At 36.7% G+C, this 21,872-nt stretch overlaps 1 protein-coding gene across 1 annotated transcript; it reads left to right on the top strand.

Annotated features, from left to right (window-relative positions):
* The first annotated feature begins 6,764 nt into the window (after positions 1 to 6,764).
* LOC131602543 (protein ESMERALDA 1-like) lies at positions 6,765 to 13,367 on the top strand. The gene is made up of 10 exons (XM_058874683.1): positions 6,765 to 7,443; positions 9,241 to 9,310; positions 9,827 to 9,894; positions 9,988 to 10,076; positions 10,260 to 10,457; positions 10,943 to 11,147; positions 11,252 to 11,419; positions 11,636 to 11,803; positions 11,887 to 12,077; positions 12,174 to 13,367. The coding sequence occupies exons 1-10, from the start codon at positions 7,090 to 7,092 to the stop codon at positions 12,334 to 12,336; spliced, it is 1,674 nt and encodes a 557-aa protein (XP_058730666.1). The 5' UTR covers positions 6,765 to 7,089; the 3' UTR covers positions 12,337 to 13,367.
* Positions 13,368 to 21,872: the final 8,505 nt, after the last annotated feature.

Here is a 21,872-nt window from a genome sequence, read left to right as displayed (position 1 = left end):
CTGTGAAGGCGAGGATTCTTTCTCCCTAACTTCTACAGAAAATGAAGGTTGAAGATCAATAAGTGATGCCTTTTAGAGGCATTAGCATAATTATCATTTATCTTTTTTTTTGCTTGATTAATGTGTTGACAGTTTTTATAAACGAGATCCTTTCCTCCCATAGAGTTGATCACTTTGCTGAATTCCCAAGTGGGATCCTTGCCGCCCATATAGGCGCTCTACATTGCTGGGTTCCTAAGTGGGATCCTTGCCGCCCATAGAGGCGATTATCTTTGTTGAGTCCCACAATAGGATCCTTTATGCCCATAAAGGTGATCACTTAATTGGGTCCCCAAGTGGGATCCATGCCTTCCATAGAGGCGATCATTTTCGTCGGGTCCCCAAGTGGAATCTTTGACGCTCATAGAGCAGTTCACTTTGTTGGGTCCCCAAGTGGAACCCTTTGTCGTCCAAATAGGCTATCATCTTCACTAGTTACCCAAATAGGATCCCTGCCACCCATAGAGGCAATTATCTTGCCAGTTCCTTAAGGGGAAGCCTCGCAATTCTAGAGGGCTACCACAAACGTCTGATTCCTAACACAAGGATCCTTGTCAAATCCCCTCGCAGGAAATTAATTTATTGCAAAAGGGGGGCAATCATGATAAATTCCCCCATGCTTAACACCACATAAATAGTCATAAGATAACAAGAGCAGTTAACATAAAAGACACCCTCGAAGGATGTCGTTGTTCATTATAATTATAAAATGTTAGGGGCATTGGAATACAACAAAAAGGGATCAAAACAAGGACTATTCTCCATCCACCAGTTATCCCTCTCGAGTTACCTAAAAGGGGTCCATCAAACCTTGGTCTATCTTAGGATAAAGAAAGGCGACTTGCTTTCTCGCCTTCTCAAAATGATGAACGAAGGTCGCCCCGACTTTGTAACACCCGTATAATTTTAATATTAATTTAATTGGAATATTGAATTAATAATTAGAATTATAAAGATTTTTTGGAAATAATAGAAAATAATGGTTTATGGCATTTGGGCCATGTGAAGAAATAGTAAAAGAAGGGGGGGTGATTTTGTAATCCTTTTACTAATTTTATTATTATTTTCATAAAACAATTGAAATTGGGAAGAAAGAAGGAACGTGCAAGAACAGAGGGTTGAGAACACGAAGAACGTGAAGGAGAACTGTAGAGGGAGAGACCAAGGATCAAGAACTCTTGTCTAAGGTAAGGGGGGACTCTCCATTTAATCTCTATTATCGTGTTATGGATAATGATGTTGATTAGGAGTATTGTTTGGATCAATGGATTCTATATTCTGAATTTTTCTGTTTGTGTTCATCAATTGGATTGAAAATTGTGACTGTTAATCCCTAATAACTGAGTAGATTTAGGTTGTGATGAGTAAAATCGATTGTAGAATCATATACTATTGATGTTGAGTGAATTACATGGTGTTTAGAATGTGAAATTTCTGGTTTTGAGACCCAAATCGCAGGCTGTACAGATGAATTCGCGAGGAAGACGAATGGGTAAGTTGCAGATTTTGGGAAGACGCCGTTGATACGCGTATGATACGTGTATGATACGTGCCATACGTGTATGATACGAGCGATACGTGTATGATACGTGTATGATGTTGTTTTGTGTGGAAATGTGGTTCTGTCCGTACGCGTATGATACGCGTATGGTGTGTATGTTTTGTCTGAAATTATGTTTCTGCCTGTACGCGTATGGTGTGTGTTTTGTGAAATTCTGGCCCTGTTGGTACGCGTATGGTACGCGTATGGCCAGCGTGACCTGCAGATTCTGCTGTTTTGCGATATTTGAAAGTCTGACGACGTGTGACTTTAAACTGATGATTCTGTATGAAATATTTTTGTTTGATTTATGGAATGATGCAAATATATATGTATTGAACATACTTGTTAAATGATGATGAATGATGATGAATGAGTATAAGATGATGCTACTCATAGTATGATGATGAAGATAGTATGTTGTGTATATGTTTGCATGCATTCATAATCATTGTTGTGGGTTGTATCCGAAGGATGAGAGGATTCAGTGAAGGGCAAGATTCCCACTGTGTGGAATCTGTGCTGGCAGGGCCGTATCTGGATGATGATAGATCGGTCGGTGGGTTTTCCCATTGATGATGTTGGTACCACATGCATAGTGTCAGTTTCATACATGTGCATGAATTGTTCTATAACATGATTATATATGTTATGTGAGGACTTGTCTGTTTATCTGCGGATGTGTGATGATGACTTGTCAGAATATGAAACAATTGGGTGAATGATATAACTATGATATGTTGTTATTTATGATGCAATAACATTGGTTAACTGTGATGAGACTCACCCTTACTTGTTGTCATTTTCAGATTGAGGATAGCGGCGCGACTTGGTGAGGATTAACTCATAAGTCGGTTTTTAGTTATTGTGTCGGTGTCATGCTCTGGTAGATGTAACACTGGGAACGCGTTATTTTGGAGTTTTGGATTATAACTCTATTTTGTTTTGTTATTTGAAGTCTTATACATTAAATGATGAATGTTGACTTAATAATTAAATTCCGCTGTGTAAACATGACTTTGTTTTAATGAGTTATAATTCCAGATGTTTTCAGTGAATGCATGACAGGTGCCAAACGTGTGTATTATTTATTTATTTTATGAATTTTGACACCTCTTGTATGTTTACTCTGATTAATAATTGTTTAAATGCCGCGGGTTATTAGAGGGGTGTTACAGACTTCATCTTTGAGTAGGGAGACCTTCCCCTCTAGACTAACTAAGGCTCTTCAAGCCTTATCGAGCGATCGCTTCAAATTTTCCAACTCTTCAAATTGATTAAGAGCCTGAATGGCCGCCTCCTAGGTAAGTTCCTTCAAAGCGTCTTGTTCCTCCTTCAACAACTTCAATGCCATCATGTCTTTCGCGAGTGTGGTTATTCACATGGGTCACCCTGAACTGTAACCCATTGAGAGTGCGTGAATATTTCTCCTGCTATGCTTTCTACACTAAGAAGCACCATATAAGTCGAGCTTCCAACAAAGAGGATAGTTGGGCGAAAGACAGGTCAAAGAGTGACTGATAATTACTAGAAAAATTCTCAAGCAAGAAGAAGTAGTGATCGGTAAACTCCACCATATATAAAGCATGGTTATTCCACATAGAGGGTTCACGCGGGGAAGATTCACCTCTGGCCCTATCCTCGCCTAGTCCATCCTTATGGTTTTACGATGTCCCCGAAGAACCCTCCTCCCTTCGAAGAACCTTGCCAGGATATGCCTCAGCGGTTCGTGAAGTCTCACATTGCCCTGCCTTCCTATTGCCGAACATGTCTTGGGGGAAGGAAAAGAGGAAGTGTCGCCCGCTGTTGGGCCATTTGTATTTTCACCAGGCGTTCCCTCCTTTTGTCAAGGGGAACCACCGCCATCTCCTTTACAGATAAAAATATTGTTAAAACATATCAGGAAACAAAACTGGGTCATAAAGAGTTCTTTCATACCTAAATACACATTCACTCCAACATCGTCTTCATGATTTAGATTAATAAAGGTGTTAGATTCTAGAGAACAGAACACCTCAAAATCTGAATCACTTCACGGTCAAGGGGGATAAAGAACGCCCGGATCCACCATTTAAGTAATTCATGGAGATGACGACCAAGGCAAAGGGAAAATGTGTTCTTCCCTTGCCCCCGCAATAACTAGAGAGGCATTATCTCGCCCTCTTACCCGCACGAACTTGTATTTCCAATCCTTGTAAAGATTTGCAAATAGTTTTAGTATACATCCACCAGGCAAATCGAGTAACATCATCTAACCATTAGTGGGAAGGATTTTCGTCCTGAAGAAATAAAGAAACACTCTGACAACATAACGTATGTCTATACGACAGTAGACAATCTAAAAATCCATGAGTATGCCCCATACATTCAGAGTAACTTGAGAAGGGGCAACTTTGACGACAGTTAGAAACTCTATTTCAAAAGAAGTGAAGGGAATCAAAACCATCACCTCTTCAATAATAGGAAGATGGATGTAAAATATGGAGCAGACGACTCTTCATAAGTATCCATATTAGCCATCCCCTTCTTTGAATAGGGTTCTATAATCATATCTCTCTCTACCTGTATTGGAAAATCTAATGCCAAAACAGAACTTATCAACCATACCCACGGAAGAATACATGGAGGCAATATCTTCGACATTAACAAGTTTAGTTTTCTTCCCAACGATCAATAGGAATAGAGAAGAAGAAGAGATGCTGTCAACCAAAAATGTTTCTGGAAAAAAGAGAAATATGAAGAAAAAAGGAAAAGGGTTTTCCGAAATAATATAGAGAAAACCCCAATGGCATAAGCCATACGTTCAACCAATGGGGTAACTGCCACAAGAAGTGGGAAAATCTCTACACTTGGAAGACGCATGTAAGAAATATAACAAGTTGGTTTTCCCAAGAAACTCCATCATGAGGTGCATTAAGTGACATCCATATTCCTTTTCTCACTAAAGCACTCAAGCTTTCAATAGTGATTGACGTTTTGACGTCTTGGGGCCTAATCTAAAGAAATATGACATATTCTACTATAGTCCAATCGTTAAAGAAGGATCACCTTCTGTTGAGGGACTCGTTCTTTAAATGTAGTCAACTTCTATTTAGAGATTCACCCTTTAAATATAATTACCTTATGCTAAGGGACTAACCCTTTAAATATAGTCACATTCTGCTGACAGACTCACCCTTTAAATATAGTCATCTTCTGCTATGGGACTCACCCAAAGCTGAGGGACTCACTGATAAGGTGAGGGGCGCACTTCGAATGAAAAAGAAGTTTAAAAATACTTCTTCCTTAGCAAAGCCCTTATGCTTAAGGAATTATGTAGTGTTATATTTTTGAAGGTCCTAATTGGCGCCCTCTCCTGAGAGCCGTATCGCCTAGGCGATATTTTAGAGACTCACCTAGGGGGTGCCGATGATGTGTTAGGACTTTAGTCAAAGGATAGGGAGTCATCCACTAAGTCTTGAAGGATATATGATCAATAACCTCTCATGATTAGAAATGAGCAGTTGTCGCCACTCTGGGTGACTCAAAATCCTAAGCCTAAAAGATCTCTATAAATACTCTTCCCCTATGAGATGGAGACAAATCATTACACCCTAAAGTATAAAGCTTAGAGAGATCATTACACCTTAAAACATGGTGCTTAAAGAGATCAAATTTACACACTACAATATCTTATTTAAAAAGATCATTACACCCTAAGCCTATGTTTGTTTTGAGAGAAATTGATGCGAGAGAAGTTGGAGAGAGAGAGTTATGTGAGAAATGGACTACTTCTTCTGCTTGGAGGATAGATGAAGTAGGAAAGAGAGACTAAAACTTCTGGGGCCCACCACTTTTTCTTTTCTCCCCTGATATGCGAAGAAAGACAAAAAGAGATGCTACTTTTAGTTCTTTTCCACTTTTACCCATTCAATCTAGTGTTTATTAATTAATAAAACAAACATATGCAAACTTGCTTGAAATAATATAGATGAGTAGAGTTTTTTTTTTCATGTAATATGAGTGTGTGCTGTTATTTTAATTTATTAACAATAAATAAATGAGTAAACCATATTAATTTAAAAGATTAATTAAATTAGAAAATAGTATAATAACTAACTAAATTCATTTAAATAATTGAAATACTTTAATATTAACTAATATAAATTTAAAAATTTATTAAATACTTATATTTTTTAAAGTGAATAAAATATTTAAATTTATGTTGATAGAAAATATTTCCTAAACATTTAAAAAAGTTGATAGGAAATATATTTTAAATAATATAAGTTTTATTTTAATTTAAGGGTATTTTTGTCTTTACAAAAATAAATACACTTCTTTCTCTTCCATTTCTCTTATAATTCTCTTATACCAAACAATACTTCAAATCTACTCTATTTCCCGTCTATTTCTCTCTTATCATACTCTTTCTTACATATTTCTCTCTTTTCATTTTCATCTCACTACCAAACACATCCTAAATATTATACATAAGCATATCGTCCATCTATAGAGTCTCTCACCTCACGTGAGCAGCACTCCTAAACCACCACAAAATACCATCGTAGTATATCTATAAGGGCATTTGAGTTTTCATGCGCTTATAGGGGGAACACACTTGTACTTTTTTACCAGTACAAAATAAATTAAACATTATCTCAAGAAGATTAAAAAGAATTAAACAATGATTGATTATAGTTTTTTTTTTTTTTTTACTTTTGTACCGGTTCTGACCTACATCCAAAATTAAGACAATTGAATAAATAATTAAATTTATGATGAAATTCTTTGTATTTTTAATATAAATCAAATTAATTATGTATTTAATTGAATTAGTTAACAATATATTTTTGCACGCTAAAAATGTGTAAAAATAAAAGAAAGTCAACTTGAACATTTTTCTTAAAAATTATGATACTACAATATAAGTTTATAAAAAGAAAAATAAAATCGCCAACTAGACATGAGTACTCAAACTCATCAACAATATAAGTAACACAATCAGAATATTTTACCAAATAAGTCATTATTACTAAATATCTCAACTAATTAAAATAAATCAGTTATTACTATAGAAGAAAAAAGATAAGTACAACTAATTTAGAAAAAGGAAAAAGAAAAAATTGCCAGCTGGACATGAATACTGAAACTCCAATATATATGTTATTTGTTGAAAGGTCAATATCCAAAATCATGGTCTTGTTCGGTCTTTTTCTGAAAGCGAAACTCAGAAAATTCCAAACATCAGATGAAGCTTTTGTTACCACTATCGGAAAAAAACTCGATTTGTTGCAGCACATTCATTTGATTTGATCCCAAAAAATATATAATAATTATTGAATTTATAATAATTATTCAATAACTATTATTTTTTATTCATCAAAATTTCTTCATTCATTGAAATTCCCAGCTAAGCCAAACTCAAACCCACGTGCACGTTTTCTTTCGTCGTTTTGTAATAAACGGTGTCGTTTTTGATAGAAAGAGGAAAAAAGTGTGTTACGATGATGTAGAGAGGTTGATCTGAAATGCACCGGCTACCGAGCAGCGGACATTCGACGCCGTCATCTCCGCAATCGCCGGTACGTTCGCCGAGGCTCCGTCAGGGGAGGTCTAAGGCGGGGAAAATTTCTTCTGGAGGGAATAGTTTAGCGCAGAGGTTGAGTTTGATGTTGCTTTCGGTTCTTCTCCGGCGACAGGGTGTTTTCCTGTTCGCTCCTTTGATTTATATCTCCGGGATGCTTTTGTATATGGGGACGGCGTCGTTTGATGTTGTTCCGATCATTAGACACCGGCCTGCTCCGGGTTCGGTTTATCGGAGTCCGCAGCTTTACGCTAATCTTCGTCGTGATATGGATTCAGATAACTCTTCTACGGATGCGGTTCGATTCTTTGCCTTTTTTAAGCTTTTCAAATCTATTTGTAATGTTTAGAATGTTTGAAATGAAATGTGGATTCTGTTTGCTTATTCTGATGTAGATTTTTGAAATGTTGCTTGTGAAGAAGTTTTAGATTTATATCTTGATTTAGAATTTCAAATGTAACTTGTTTGGATTTTTAGTTAAATTGTTTTCCAGGTCTGAGTTCTGTGGATAGATATTTAGTGGCAATAATGCAATGTGGGATCACTGATTTGATTTCCCTCTGGTTTTGTATGTGCTGTTGACTTTAGCTTCTAGAAAGCTGCCGTTCATATTAGGAGCAATGTTGTTAAATAGCTGGTATAGCGACGCCATACGCCCACTATTACGTAGCAAAATTTTGACAAACCACTATTGTCCTATGATAGTTCCATGATAGGTTAATTAATATAACATGATGTCAAGTAACTGCCATAGTGGACCTATAACACTACACTAATGCATATTGGAATTTTCCGCTATCCACAATTGACTAAACTAGTTAGGAGTTTGATTGGATTGTGCTTGTATGAATTGGATTTCATTAGTTTTTACTTGAACTTGGGTTATTGTTATCATAAAATAGAAGTTTCACACTTGTTCTCCTTTCCCATACAATCTCCAAATTTCAATAATCTGTATAAGGAAAAATTACAATGATTATGCAAAAGGTTGAATGGAATCGGCAGTACTTGCTTGTGTTGCTTGTGTGATACTTACTATTGGTATGTGTGGATATTCATTTTCGGAAAATTGTTTTTCAGCGTTCTTGAGCTTATTATTTAGAGAAGTGGGATCGAAGCAATTTGTCCACATTCACGTAATTGCAACAATGTCCCTTCGCTTTTCTTGGTTAACAAGGGGGGTGTAAGTCCTGGTGATTCGATTTGATAAGATAGTTTAAGTATGACATTGAGACTTGTAGGGTAACTATGAAACTTGACAAGAGGTGCTTGGTATGGAAGTTAGGTGGCCATAGGAGAAAAAGCTATTTGGAAAAATCATCAAGTTTATTGTAGCTGCTTTATTTCGCGTTAAACTCGTAGCTCTTTTCTTTTTAAAAGACTGATAGCAGTGCTGTTAAATAGCAGCTATAGCGTAGTGGAATTTGGACAAACCGCTATTGTTCCACGATATGCTTTTTAAGATGAAATGTTGTCAAATCGCCGCTATAGTGGCACAATGGCACTATTGTGTAGCAGGATTTAACAATCGGTTATTATTTGCTTTCCACAATTGATTCCATTACTGACAAGGGATGGATTGCTTTGAGATGATACTAATGATTATCAAATAAAGAAAACCTCTGTAACCTGCTTATGTATAGCGTCTTTATGAAGAATCTAGGAGATGTATCTTTTCAGAACATGAAAACATATGCTTCTTTTGGGGATATTTCTTGTTTGTACAGTAATATCATTATTATGACATTTTGTACTACATTTTTTTAATTTAATTTAATTTAATGTTTTTCTTGATTGGCGGCACCTAAATTTACAAGTTGTATACATATATTTTCAGCTTCTGTAAGGTTAATTTCTTCAGAGTCTTTCATATCATTCTTGATTGTTGCCATCCACTAACTATTGGAGAATGGATTCTGATCAATCAAACACACACACACACACACACATATATATTCATAATCGTTATGAGTCTTATTAACATTGGAGTCTGTTTGTTGGTATTCCACCATACTTTATATTACTTTACACTTGCATTTCTTTTTGGGAATGAGATTGGCCACTTTCAATGATATGCTACTGAAATCCCTTTCAGATATTTACAATATGGAAGAGTCCATATAGAGGCGGTGAATGGAAACCATGTGTAAACAGATCTTCAGAAGGTATATTATTATTTCTATTTAATTTATTCACATAAATGATCATTTTCATATAAGAGAACTTGAAAACTATAAGAGAAACTATTAAGAAAGGCCTCGAGATAAACGAATTGGATAGAGACATGGTATTGGATAGAATATTATGGCGGAATTTGATCCATGTAACTGATCTCACTTAGTGGGATAAGGCTTGATTGTTCTTGTAATCTTCCTTTTTTGAAGGATATATTTTCCTTGATGTAGCATTTTACCTCTTTTCTCTCAGATTGAACTTTTTTTTCTTATTTAAAGGAAAAGAATTTTGGGAAATAAAAATCTTTGTGTTGATGGCATTATATTGCCATTTAATGTATGAAGTGTTCCACTTTTGTCAGGATCCCTTATGCAGGAATTGATGCTGTTGGTTGTTGCTGTATATTATATTGTTGTAGGAGAGTATGTTGGAAATCATATCTGCATATTCTTCGACTACTTTGTGTCGCATATTATTTTTAAATTTTTTTTAAATGCTGTTGACAGAGCTACCTGAATCTATTGGATACATATATGTAGATGCTAATGGTGGTTTAAATCAGCAGAGGACATCGGTTAGTGTTTTTTGTACATTCTGTGTTTTCAAATATTGAAAGCATATTTAATTTATTCTTACTCACTTTTGGAATGATGTCATTGCTTTATAGATATGCAATGCTGTTGCTGTGGCTGGCTATCTAAATGCTACCCTTGTGATCCCCAACTTCCATTATCATAGCATATGGAAAGATCATAGGTTGGTTTGTTTTACTTAAATTTAATTTGTGTTTCTTCACTGTTTTCTCAGATGGAATATTTTGTATTATATTTGTGCTATTAATATATATTGGTTGTCGTTCATTTCCTTAGATCCCCATGATGGTGTTGTTAGTTTAGTTTGAAACAGCCCAAATTGATCCATAATGTTTCTCATGTCCAGCAAATTCAGGGATATTTATGATGAAGAATATTTTATCGACACCCTAAAATATGATGTACGGGTGGTTGACAAGATTCCTGAGTTTCTAATGGAAAGATTTGGCAGCAACATGACAAATGTTCACAATTTCAGAATCAAGGCATGGTCCTCCATTCAGTATTATAGAGATGTGGTACTCCCAAAATTACTCGAAGAAAAGTGAGTTTATGATGTTTGTTGATGAAATATTTTTTTCGTTCATTTTGATCTCTAATAGTTATTGCTTAAACAGTTTGAGGTGATTGATATGTGTCCAAGGTTAGGAGAAGAAAGGGAGGAGTGCACAAATTTTTTGTGTTGTTTTGTGGCATTTTGACTGTAGTATGATATATTTGACTTAGTTAACATGCTGGGATTCTTTGCAATGTATGATTATTGATTAGCATTGTGACTCGGGCTCATGAGTCATGACAACAGCTCATCACAAAAGAGTGGTCCATTGGTAGGGAGAGCTGTACCACTTAAGTACCACATTGAGCTTTAACTACTGTGGCACATGATAGATAGAATATTGTTTTGTATTAAAATGTTATTAATGCCCCCATAAAAAATATCGGAGTTTTATAATCAAATATGGGCTATTTGTTTATGATAAGGAGGCTGAAAGTTTTAATTATGTATTGTATTTAATTTTATTCATGCAGGGTTATAAGATTTTCACCTTATGCGAATAGATTGTCCTTTGATGCTCCTCCAGTTGTCCAGCGCCTCAGGTGCTTAGCAAATTATGAGGCTTTACGGTTTTCAAGACCTATATTAACCATAGGCGAATCTTTGGTTGAAAGAATGAGAAAGCATAGTGCCATTAATGGTGGTAAATATGTTTCTGTACATCTTCGTTTTGAAGAGGTTAGTTTTGATCAAATATGAACGTCTATCAGTATATATTATGAATATTGACAATACATGTTAGTTTTTGCTGTAACCAATGTCACATGGTTTCCCGTTCACAGGATATGGTTGCTTTCTCCTGTTGTGTTTTTGATGGTGGAAGACCGGAGGAACAAAACATGAGTGCTGCAAGAGAAAGAGGTTGGAGAGGGAAATTTACAAAAGCTGGACGAGTCATACGTCCTGGAGCAATCAGGATCAATGGGAAGTGTCCCCTCAGCCCGACAGAGGTTATTATCTCCTTGAAACTTGAGTAATTTTAGTCTGAAAGAAAAGGAAGAAAAAAATCCAGCAATGCATATTTCTTTTTGTAGTGTTTACTTTTTAGTCTTGCTAAAAGTTTCAAAGGTTTCCTGAAAGTTCTCCTTATTCAGCAAATGTTGATGACTGTTTTTTGTAAATGAATTTATTTTAATCATTGTAAGTGCCCTCATCCATCTCTTCAGGTTGGCCTGATGCTGAGGGGAATGGGTTTTACAAAAAACACATCTATCTTTTTGGCATCTGGAAAAATATATAATGCTGAAAAAACAATGGCTCCACTACTACAAATGTTTCCTAATTTGCATACTAAGGAGACTCTGGCTTCTGAAGAGGAACTAGCTCAATTTAAGGTACAGATTTGTAATGTTATGTTATTTGTCCTCTCCGGGACTGCTTTAGTTCTAGGATTTTTTACTTGAGCTACTTGTTCCAGGGTTATTCTTCCAGGATGGCTGCTATAGATTATACTGTTTGTCTTCATAGTGAGGTGTTTGTCACAACTCAGGGGGGCAACTTTCCCCATTTTCTGCTGGGCCACAGAAGATACCTGTATGGTGGACACGCTAAGACAATTAAGCCTGATAAGCGGAAGTTAGTGTTGCAGTTTGATAATCCCAATATAGGGTAATTTATCATTTCATACTAGCATATATCTTCTTGTTTGAGTTTACATAGCTTAAATTAATTAGAAGATTCCTCCTCTAATTTATTGTTTCACAGATGGAAAAGTTTGAAGCGCCAACTGCTGAACATGAGGTCACACAGTGATTCCAAGGGAGTTGAGCTCAAAAGACCAAGTGACTCTATATACAGCTTTCCATGCCCCGATTGTATGTGCCGTGCCAACAAAACCGACAACTCAAAATCTAAATCAGCAGCTTGATCTACTAACAGAATTTGACGGGTGTTTCTGCTACCTATAATTTTGTGAGCATGCCTTGCAGCATTTCTGATACCGTGATTTTCATTTCCCCCTATTCCCTTCTGGGAGAAGGCATACACTATTTTTGGAGATCAAAGGATTTTGTGGGAGGTCTCATTGCTGAGTATATATTTGGATTAAATTTCAAGGGAGTGGCCTGCTTTTTACACATGATGCCAATTCAGGACAGAATAGAAAATGTTCCTTTGCAGGAATCTCTCCCAGAACGATGAGTGAGCTATGTTCCGCACATGAATTAGCAGCTGCTATGCCTGTATCAAACAAGCTGTTTATAGAGTCAATGAAAAAAAGCTCACATTACTTCACAACCTGCCTGTACATTACCCGAAGTATGATATTCATGTGTTAAGGCTATAGCAAGCAATAACTCGGTACATTTAAGAATTTAGGGTCCTGCCATTCGGTTTTCTTGGTCTGTTTTAGATTAATTCTATTTTTCCTTCGTTTGTCCTCATTGAGGGCCTAGTTGTTAGTATCTTAGCTCATTTGTTATTCTTTTACATTGGTACCCTCATTGTTTTAACGATGATACTGGTGAATGTAACTATTCCGCCATTCATAACAATCAATTACAAAAGTTTGCGGGACTTGTTATGAAGAAACAGAGTCCAGGATAAACTTGTCAAAATTTGTTCTCAATAGATTGAATGATAAAATAAAGTTTTCACAAGAGGATTCATAGTCACTGACAGATAGTTTAAAATGTTAGGCTGTGGTTGAAAAGGATATTGATTTTAATTGAGTTATGGAACTTCACAAGAGAAGCATATCAAAGCTAGAAGTCACCACACTAACAAGATTGACAAGGGTGCTTCAATTGCTCAAGCAAAAACATAGCCTAATAAAATCACATTCCTCGGCCTTGGCCCCCTTATATTATAGTACATATTAAACGAGAGTGGAGATATGTGTAAACTTCTAGTTTGACACAAGATGTGCTCAAACTAGAGCCAACGGACAACAACTCACGAATACGAAAGACAAAAAATCTGCTTCCAACAAGTTATAAATCACACAACCCAGGCAGCAGCAAGCACAAAGGATTAAACTACTACAAGTTAAAAATACAAGGGGAGTTTTTAATACCCCCTCATGGGTGAACCACACATCTGAAAATCCCAAATTGCCATTGAGAGATGCTTCTCCGATCGTATTATAATGAATTTAAAAAAAAGTGATTCAGGTATGCATATTCGGAAACACCCTAAAGACGTTTCGGATATGTATCTCCAAAAACATGGCTGGACATAATGGTTGGTAGAAATATAATTGTTTTTGACTTTTTTTGTGTGTGAAAAGAATCAATGTCGGTTTGATCCATAACTTGATTAAACCATTAATAAACACACAAATGAAAAACAGTAAAAAAAATCACAATGAAGGTATGTAATATTGTTCTGATAAAGCGAAAAATAATACAAATGTTGTTCAGAAAATACAGAATGTAAAATTAATGCATCGGCAAATAAAAAAAGAAGGGCATAGCCTACTGCGTATGCCTAATCCTTACCCCGACCCCTCCTCTGCCTTCTTTATCCCGCAACACTCGATGCCTCCGTAACCATCATTTCTTTGATGACCACCATTTCAGGGTCACCTCTCTCAATCACCCATAAGTCCAAAGCGTCTTGTCCAATCTACTGTATACACTGACAAATCGGTAAGACATCACTGAGATGGTCATCATGGGCCTGCTGGTTCTCCAAGATCTCTTCACGAGCTGGCCTAGGTGGACGTCTAGGAGCGTCCGATGTCATGATAGGGTGTGACATTGTGTAGAACCATGTCACATATCCCTCCACATAATGTCAACTGTTCGATGCTGACAACACCCAATACTCCTCTGGCACCATATGATGCTCTCAATCTTGAAAGATGCCATGAGATCTCGATGGAAAATGGTGTCAAGAGCAACCAAAAAGAGAGATATGGGGATGGTCTGCACATATCCAAACTGCCGCATGTATCGCTCAGGAAGATATCTGACCATAATGTTACTCTCACTTGTCAGCCACCCTGAGTATAATGAGATGGAGTCGAATGGGACCATCTACTTGTGATCCTCGTAAGGAATCCAATTGATGTCATCATGAACAATCCAGATAAGATACATCCAAAATAACGGCGCAATATTATTCCCTCTTTTCAAGATATACATGGCAACCCGCAATAACTCTTCACGATACTTCTCACAAATGTAGAAACCATGAATGCGATGGAAGTGGGAAATGATCCATCCTTGAAAAATGAATAAGAGCTATGTAAGAACAAAATATTGATACCAAATTAAAATTAATAATTGGAATAAAAAGTATCATTAGTAGTGTGCAAAAGCCTGTCAACTACCTCATCCTCTAGTTAGAGGCTTCATTCAGCTTTTGGTATAGGTATATCAAACATCTTGCCTCCCAGTTCTACTCGCTAACTGTATCAAAATCAATAAGTACTACAGGTATGCAACATCCACGTAGATTGCACTTTTTTTCACAAAAATGGATGTGCCAACCAAGAACATGAAGTGACACCGCAAAGCACAAGCATAGTGGTACAAAACAAAAAAATCACTGCCCTCGCTCGCGGAGTGTGCTGCCGCATTCAGGTGCTCTTCATACAGTGTCGCCAGGAAGGAGAATTTAGCATGAGCTCCATTAGTTGGGGAACACTGGTCAAAAGTGTGTTCTGGTTGAGCTCCCAGATATTCGACCATCCATTCAATCGATTCATTACGACTGATTCAGGAGTGGTTAAGTAACCTCCATCTAATAGGAAGGTGTAGTAGGCATGCAACGTCATCAAGTGTGATCAGCATCTCCCCAACAGGAAAGTGGAAAGATGGCAATGTTTTGCATATTTTAAGATTTAGAATCATTTTGAACATTGAATGTATAAAAATTGAGTTTATATTTTAGTCATTTAAAGGAGGTTACAAATTTAAAGCATTTTTTTAGTCACCCATATTATTGACTTTAGATGACGTAACATCAAATGTGGCGTGCCACGTCAGTTTCCGCTAAACTAAACAGACGAAAGGAACCAAAATTGTGGACCAGAATTTTAAGAGGGCCATTATTTAAAACAATTTTTTTAGAAACTAAAATTAAATGTTAAGATATTTAGGAGGATCCCATACATATTTAGAATTTTTTTTGCAATAACCATGTATTTACAAAAAAAATACACAAATAACCACGTTTCAGAGAAAATTACACAAATAACCATGTTTCAGAAAATGTTAACACACAGCAGCCAAGTGAGATGGCGACTCCTCTTGTAGATTGGCCTAAGGCGCCATCCCACATGGCGCATACACTTCCTTCAAGCCATGTGAGATGGTGCCTACTCTATAATTGTGGGAAGAGGCGCCATTTGAGTTGGCTTCTACATGTAATCGGGTTTTCTTTAAATAAAACACCTATTTCTCCAACATTTTTCACACTTTCTCACCTTCTCTTCTTATTTTCTCCTTGTTTATTTTGCGTCATGACATCTCCCTTAATTTTCACGAGAGATTGATACGTTATTTTCTCGACAATCAAACCTTCGATGAAAATGAAATTTTGTCACATTCATTCCATGGAGTGTATTGTTGAATGCAGTATAGGGCAAGCAACAAAAAAGATTTGGAAATATTGATCCGGGAATTATCGTCCTCAGAGATAGAGAGATGCCATTCAACAGTTTCTACGGTTTCGAGCTTGGGTTTGAATGAGCAAAAAGTAAACAAAGATATAGACAAGAAAAGAATAAACACATTCTTAGAAGAGAAATAACTTATCAAGAATGTAAATATATTCACTATTCACAAGCATACACTTACCAACCCGTTATACTCAACCTACGATACTCATCTATGTTATCACGTATCTCTCACATAAGCGTCCATCTCTGGAGCACAAACGAGATCATCTCACAACTAAGGTTATCTCTAACGCGAAGCTGCGAGAACATCCGTATTCTCGCGTCGACGATCTCTCGCGGGCCGCTCAAACACGAAAGCATTAAGTACAGATACCCACAGTGAATGCTAGCTCTAAATCTATCTCTAGAGTTCAGAAACTAATAGATAATCATCCTAGATAAGGATTCAAGAAGTTTATCTCTAAAGCACCCCAAATCCCCAGCATAGAGCAAAAATCCAGGATAACATCAACACAGATTTGTAAAGCAAGTTAAATATAACATTATAATCGGTAAATATACATAAGATTCAAGTAAATATACAAACAAACCCAACCAAAGAGAAATACACAAAGAAGAAGAGAAATGAACCGAAAATCTCCCGGTTTGTCAGCTCCGTTCGATGCTCAATCCACCCCCGATCATCCTTATGCAACCTCTGAAGTTGTTTTCTAAGCTAATTTTGATCTAAGAATGAAAATGATGGAGTTGGGACTAAAACTTTCCCAAAACCATAACCCTAAAATGTCTCAAATGAAGAAATATAAAGAAAATTCTACGCAAGTCCGCTCAGTGGACTCAAAATTGCATCCAGCCTCTGATTTGCTCCGCTAGAGCTCCGCTCAGCGGACCCCCTCCGCTTAGCGGATGACAGCAAAAGTGAAATCTTGTTTTCGCCATAAGTTGAGAACCGTAACTCCGAATTGCGCCCGGTTCGAAGCGTTGGAAAGCTTATTCAATGCTCTATCCAATAATGAATGAATGGAAACCAAAATGATAATTTTTATCATCCTTATTTTGAGCCTTATTCTTTGATGAATTGGTAGAATTTGCATTCTTGAAGCTTAGTCTTTGGTCTTTATTACTCAATGCTCCAAAGATGCATGAATACCTATAAAATGAATGGAAAACTATTAATTGGTATAAAAATGAATCAAAAACACAAGTATGCACATATTTAGACAAAAGTTAGGATTTTATTACAAAAATCATAAGAATAGAATCGATAAGTGCCACAATTATATACTCAAAATATCGACATTTTGGCACTTATCATTTATGAAGAGAGAATTGATGCGATGGTTAGACGAAGACATTGAAGATGGTGAAAAAATAAGAAGGATCCAGAGAAGAAGAACAACCACTTCACTTGCAACTGGAAAACCTCGTAGTTGGTTGGAGGAAGTCAAAACAGACAGAGATGTAATCTCGATGATGCACGAATCAGATGAAATTGTTTTGACGGCTGTAATTTCTTAGCTATGCTGTTGCGTTGTTGATGTTATTTTTATGTGGCGTATGTGTTGTTTGTTTATCTGGTGTTTGTGTTGTTGTTTTAGTCGTTATGGCATTTAATGTCTTTTTTATGTTTGGTATGTTGTAACAAATGTTCGTAATGAAAAACATTCCATTGAGATAATAAAAAGTGCATATATTGTGAATACGATTTTTATGTTGTCGAGCTAGTAGCACGAGTGGGACAAGTTTCTCAGTCGTGTCCAACCTGACGGCATAAACTACACTTTCTTTCTAGCTTGTCAAGATAGTCCATTTCAGTTGTGATACGCTTGCTTTTGGGACGACCCTTTTTATTCCTTCGCATTTGGTCGTTGTGCCAAACTATTTCCCCTTCGTACACAGGCCAATAATCCAGTTTTGCTACCACTAAAAAGCCATTGTTGTATACGTTGAGCAAATTCTTTGCCTTGTAAATGGGAGATAAAAGTAGTAATGCATCTTGATGAGCATACATACATGCCGCAATGACATGAAAGCAAGGCATACGAAAGGCTTGAAACTTTGTACAATCGCACCAACGAGATGGTAGTATAACCTATATTCTTGTCTTAGAAGCCCCTCGTTGTGGTAGATTGTCCCTTTGACAATGAAGTTATGGTTATGTCGGTCGAATCTTGTCACATGATGAGTGTTGGATTTGACACTTTCTGCCTTAATAAATTTCATGCTGCTTTCACTCCATAGTTGTCTCGATTGTAATACCGCATTTCACATTTCATCTCTTTTTGCAAACAATAAAGTCATCCTAAAATATGTTGATTTGACTAAAGCGGTTACTGGGAAGTTTTGTATGCCTTTGAAGACACCATTCATTGATTCAATGAGATTTGTTGTCATGTGGCCCTATCATTGTCCATTGTCGTATGACCTCGTCCATTTCTCCACTGGAATATTATCAACCCAACTACCTGCATCTGGAATTGACAATTTTATCTCTTTGCGATAGTGTTGAAACGAAGTTTGTGTTAATGCATACCCCGTGTTCATAACTATTTTCCAAAGAGCTCTGTCTTTGATCTCCCGCGTGAACTTTTGTATGATATGTCTAACGCAATAGACATGTGTAGAAGGGGGTCATGTTAACCATTAGCAGGATTATTGTATGCACTCTCAATAGAAGCATGTCTGTCGGAGATCAAGTATAGACCAGGTTGCGGAGCCACGTGTGTTCAAAGATTCTTGAGAAAGAAACTCCAACCACCACCAATCTCTCCCTCGACAAGAGCAAATACAATTGGAAAAATATTATTGTTACCATCTAGTGCAACTGACATAAGTAGCGTGCCTTTATATTTACCGAACAACCACGTTCCATTTATCTGAATAATAGGTTTGTAGGACGCAAATCATGTGATGCAAGGTTGAAAAGCCAAGAACAGTCGACAAAATATTCCATTTCTGTTGACACAGGTACCGTTTGGGGCATACACAAGCAATGTTTCCATAATATAAATTGTTCTAGGAGCATACATGCGAAGTGGATGCAGGTAGTGCAGTAATTCTTTGTATGAATCCTCCCAGTTTTCGTATACCTTTTCAATAGCCTTTGTCTTTGCTGACCATGCCTTCCTGTATGAGGGAGTATAGTTGTAGACTGTAGGGATGTGAGAGATTATTGTTTTCACCTTCAATGACGTATCATTATTGACGATAGGATAAATTTTTTGAGATATTAGATCATAACTTAGTTTACGATGATCTTGTGATTGAGTAGAATTAACGCAAGTCTGGCTGGACATATAGCCTATCACCCAATAATCACTTCTCATCCTGTATGATGCAGTGAGCATGAACATAAACTCTGGGTGGACACACTTGATTTTGTACTTATCTGCATTTGTTCGATCTACCCTAAAATTGACAGAGTTTACCATGTGAATTTTTTTACAGCTCGCACACAATTTTCTTTTGAAGAAAATTTGTCTTTCTCTTTTAAATTTTCATCTGGCTGCAAATAAGGGTTGTTGAAAACATTTGATGACGGTTCATCTCCGCCCATGTTGAAGTTTGTCATGTACGGGGGTGGTGTGTATATTTTGTTGGGAGGTTTTTCAAGTAACCCATCGTCTTTGAAATCATCGTTGACCATGTTATCAAACTCTAACTCTTCATCTTCCTCTTCTTCGTCAACGACATATACTTCAGCTAGTTCGTCTTCAATGGGACCAACCACTTGTGACTCAATTGGTTGTGACAACTGAGGCTCTTGGAGCATAATGTACAACTCAATCGAGTCATACCCAGAATACTCATGATTAGCAAATATATTTTGAAGGTCCTCGTCATCTTGAACCTCTACCTTATAAAATTTGATTTTGTTCTCACAAAAAAAAACTCGGATGTTGGTAGAAGATGTGTGACACTGGACCTCGTTCAATTTTGACCTCTAGATGTTTTTTAAAATATGAGAAATTATCTTTTCTATTTAAACAAAATCGGATATTATTGGTGTTTCTAAATAAAAATCCAGATTCATCACAATGGTATGTCTCACCATTTAAATGTGCACTGATAACATATTGTGGTGCATATGACATTTTGTATGCGTGTTTGGGTGTTTTAGTGTTGATAGCAAATGGCTTGTGTAGAAGAATAAATAGGCGTAGTTGTACAAAACAAGACAAAATTTATTGGCCAAACATAAGCCAATTGGAATGGCGCCTCCACTATAAAATGCACTAAGGCACCAACTGACACGACGCTTCCCTAGTAGGCCTGCATATTAGCCTGATTCCCGAGCCTGCACCGTTTCTTGTAGATTAGCCTGATTCCGTAGCCAGCACACTAGTCTGCACCCTAGCCTGTCCCACGCCACTTTGAATGGCGCCTTCCTTGTCTTTTGCATGTAGTCGCCAACTTACTTGGCTTGTGGGTGACATGTGTTCTGCATACAAACAACTCACCTCTATACAATTCCGCCTTTAAATATGGCGCCCCAAACACTTATTTTGCATCACCAATCCTCGCCTTCTCTAATACAAATTGTCTCCTACCTAATACAATTTAAAATATAGTTCTTCTCACAATGGGTGATACTCATAGAGGAATAAAAGCAAACATTGTCGCTTTTGTAAGTTTAATCATAATATTTAATCATTTATATTTATAAAATAATTAATTTAGTCATTTATATTATTTACATTTTGAATTTAGAATACTAAAAGATTTAGATGTCGCTCACACACGTACATTGCTCCGGATCCGTTGATCGTCCCACTCCTAGAACATGCCGGTTTTGGACATGTTATTAAGATCTCAAACTACACGATTGATACCAAATTTATACTTACAATGTTGAAAAATTGGAGACCCGAGACACATACCTTTCATTTACTAATTGGAGAATGTACCGTCACACTAGAGGACATGTACATGTTAATGGGTCTCCCTATTGATGGTAAGACGGTGAATGAGTCAGTTCAAATACGCAATTCTCTATGCGAGGAAATGTTGGGCAAAGATATGGTGGATAGAACTGTTGCTAGGGGCCAAGGTATTTTTCTAATCGAACTTAAATTGCATTATGGGTCTCTTGAGTTAAGTGAAAATTCATCCTATGAAGCCAAAATAATTAAAGCCAGAAATTATATTATGATACTATTTAGAAACCTATTATTCCCCAAAAGTACATGGAATAGTATCAATATGATGTATTTAAGTTTGCTTGGGGAGTTTGATAAAATAAAAGTATAGTTGGGGTTCCTCCGTTTTAGCCTATCTATACAGTTCATTATGTAAAAATGCAACAAATGACACATGTACTTTTTATCGATGCGCTTTCTTGCTCCAAGCATGGGGTTCGGGGAGAATGGAGTCCCTTAACCCCGTCAACCACAATTCGTTCACGTTCTCCTATGCAACAAAGTAAGTCTATAGCGTAAATAATTAATTATTTCTCTCTTCACTAAATAGATGTACATAATTAATTGTTTTTTCATTCCTTTAGGTATTGTGTAACGGTATGGATTACAACAAGAATCCAAGATATAATGTATCTCTATATCGTAATCTTTTGGATCACCTTGGCCCGAATGATGTATGCATTAACTCTAAACTTTTCTTCTTTTAATTTAGGCCTTTTTTAAGTTATCATTATTCTAATTTAATTTTATCCACAATTTATCTAAAGACCATATTTGGGTTTGGACTGCAAATACTGCAATCATACGGTTCAACATCGTGGAGATGCACCAAAGTGACCGTGCCAAGATGCAGTTCGGAATGCATCAAGCAATACCGCGCGATCGAATTTGTTTAGAACCTTGGCATCTCAAAAGGGT

The sequence above is a fragment of the Vicia villosa genome, linkage group LG5, assembly GCF_029867415.1.
Source record: "Vicia villosa cultivar HV-30 ecotype Madison, WI linkage group LG5, Vvil1.0, whole genome shotgun sequence".
In the NCBI taxonomy this organism is placed as follows: Eukaryota; Viridiplantae; Streptophyta; class Magnoliopsida; order Fabales; family Fabaceae; genus Vicia; species Vicia villosa.
This window is presented reverse-complemented; position numbering and strand designations above follow the sequence as displayed.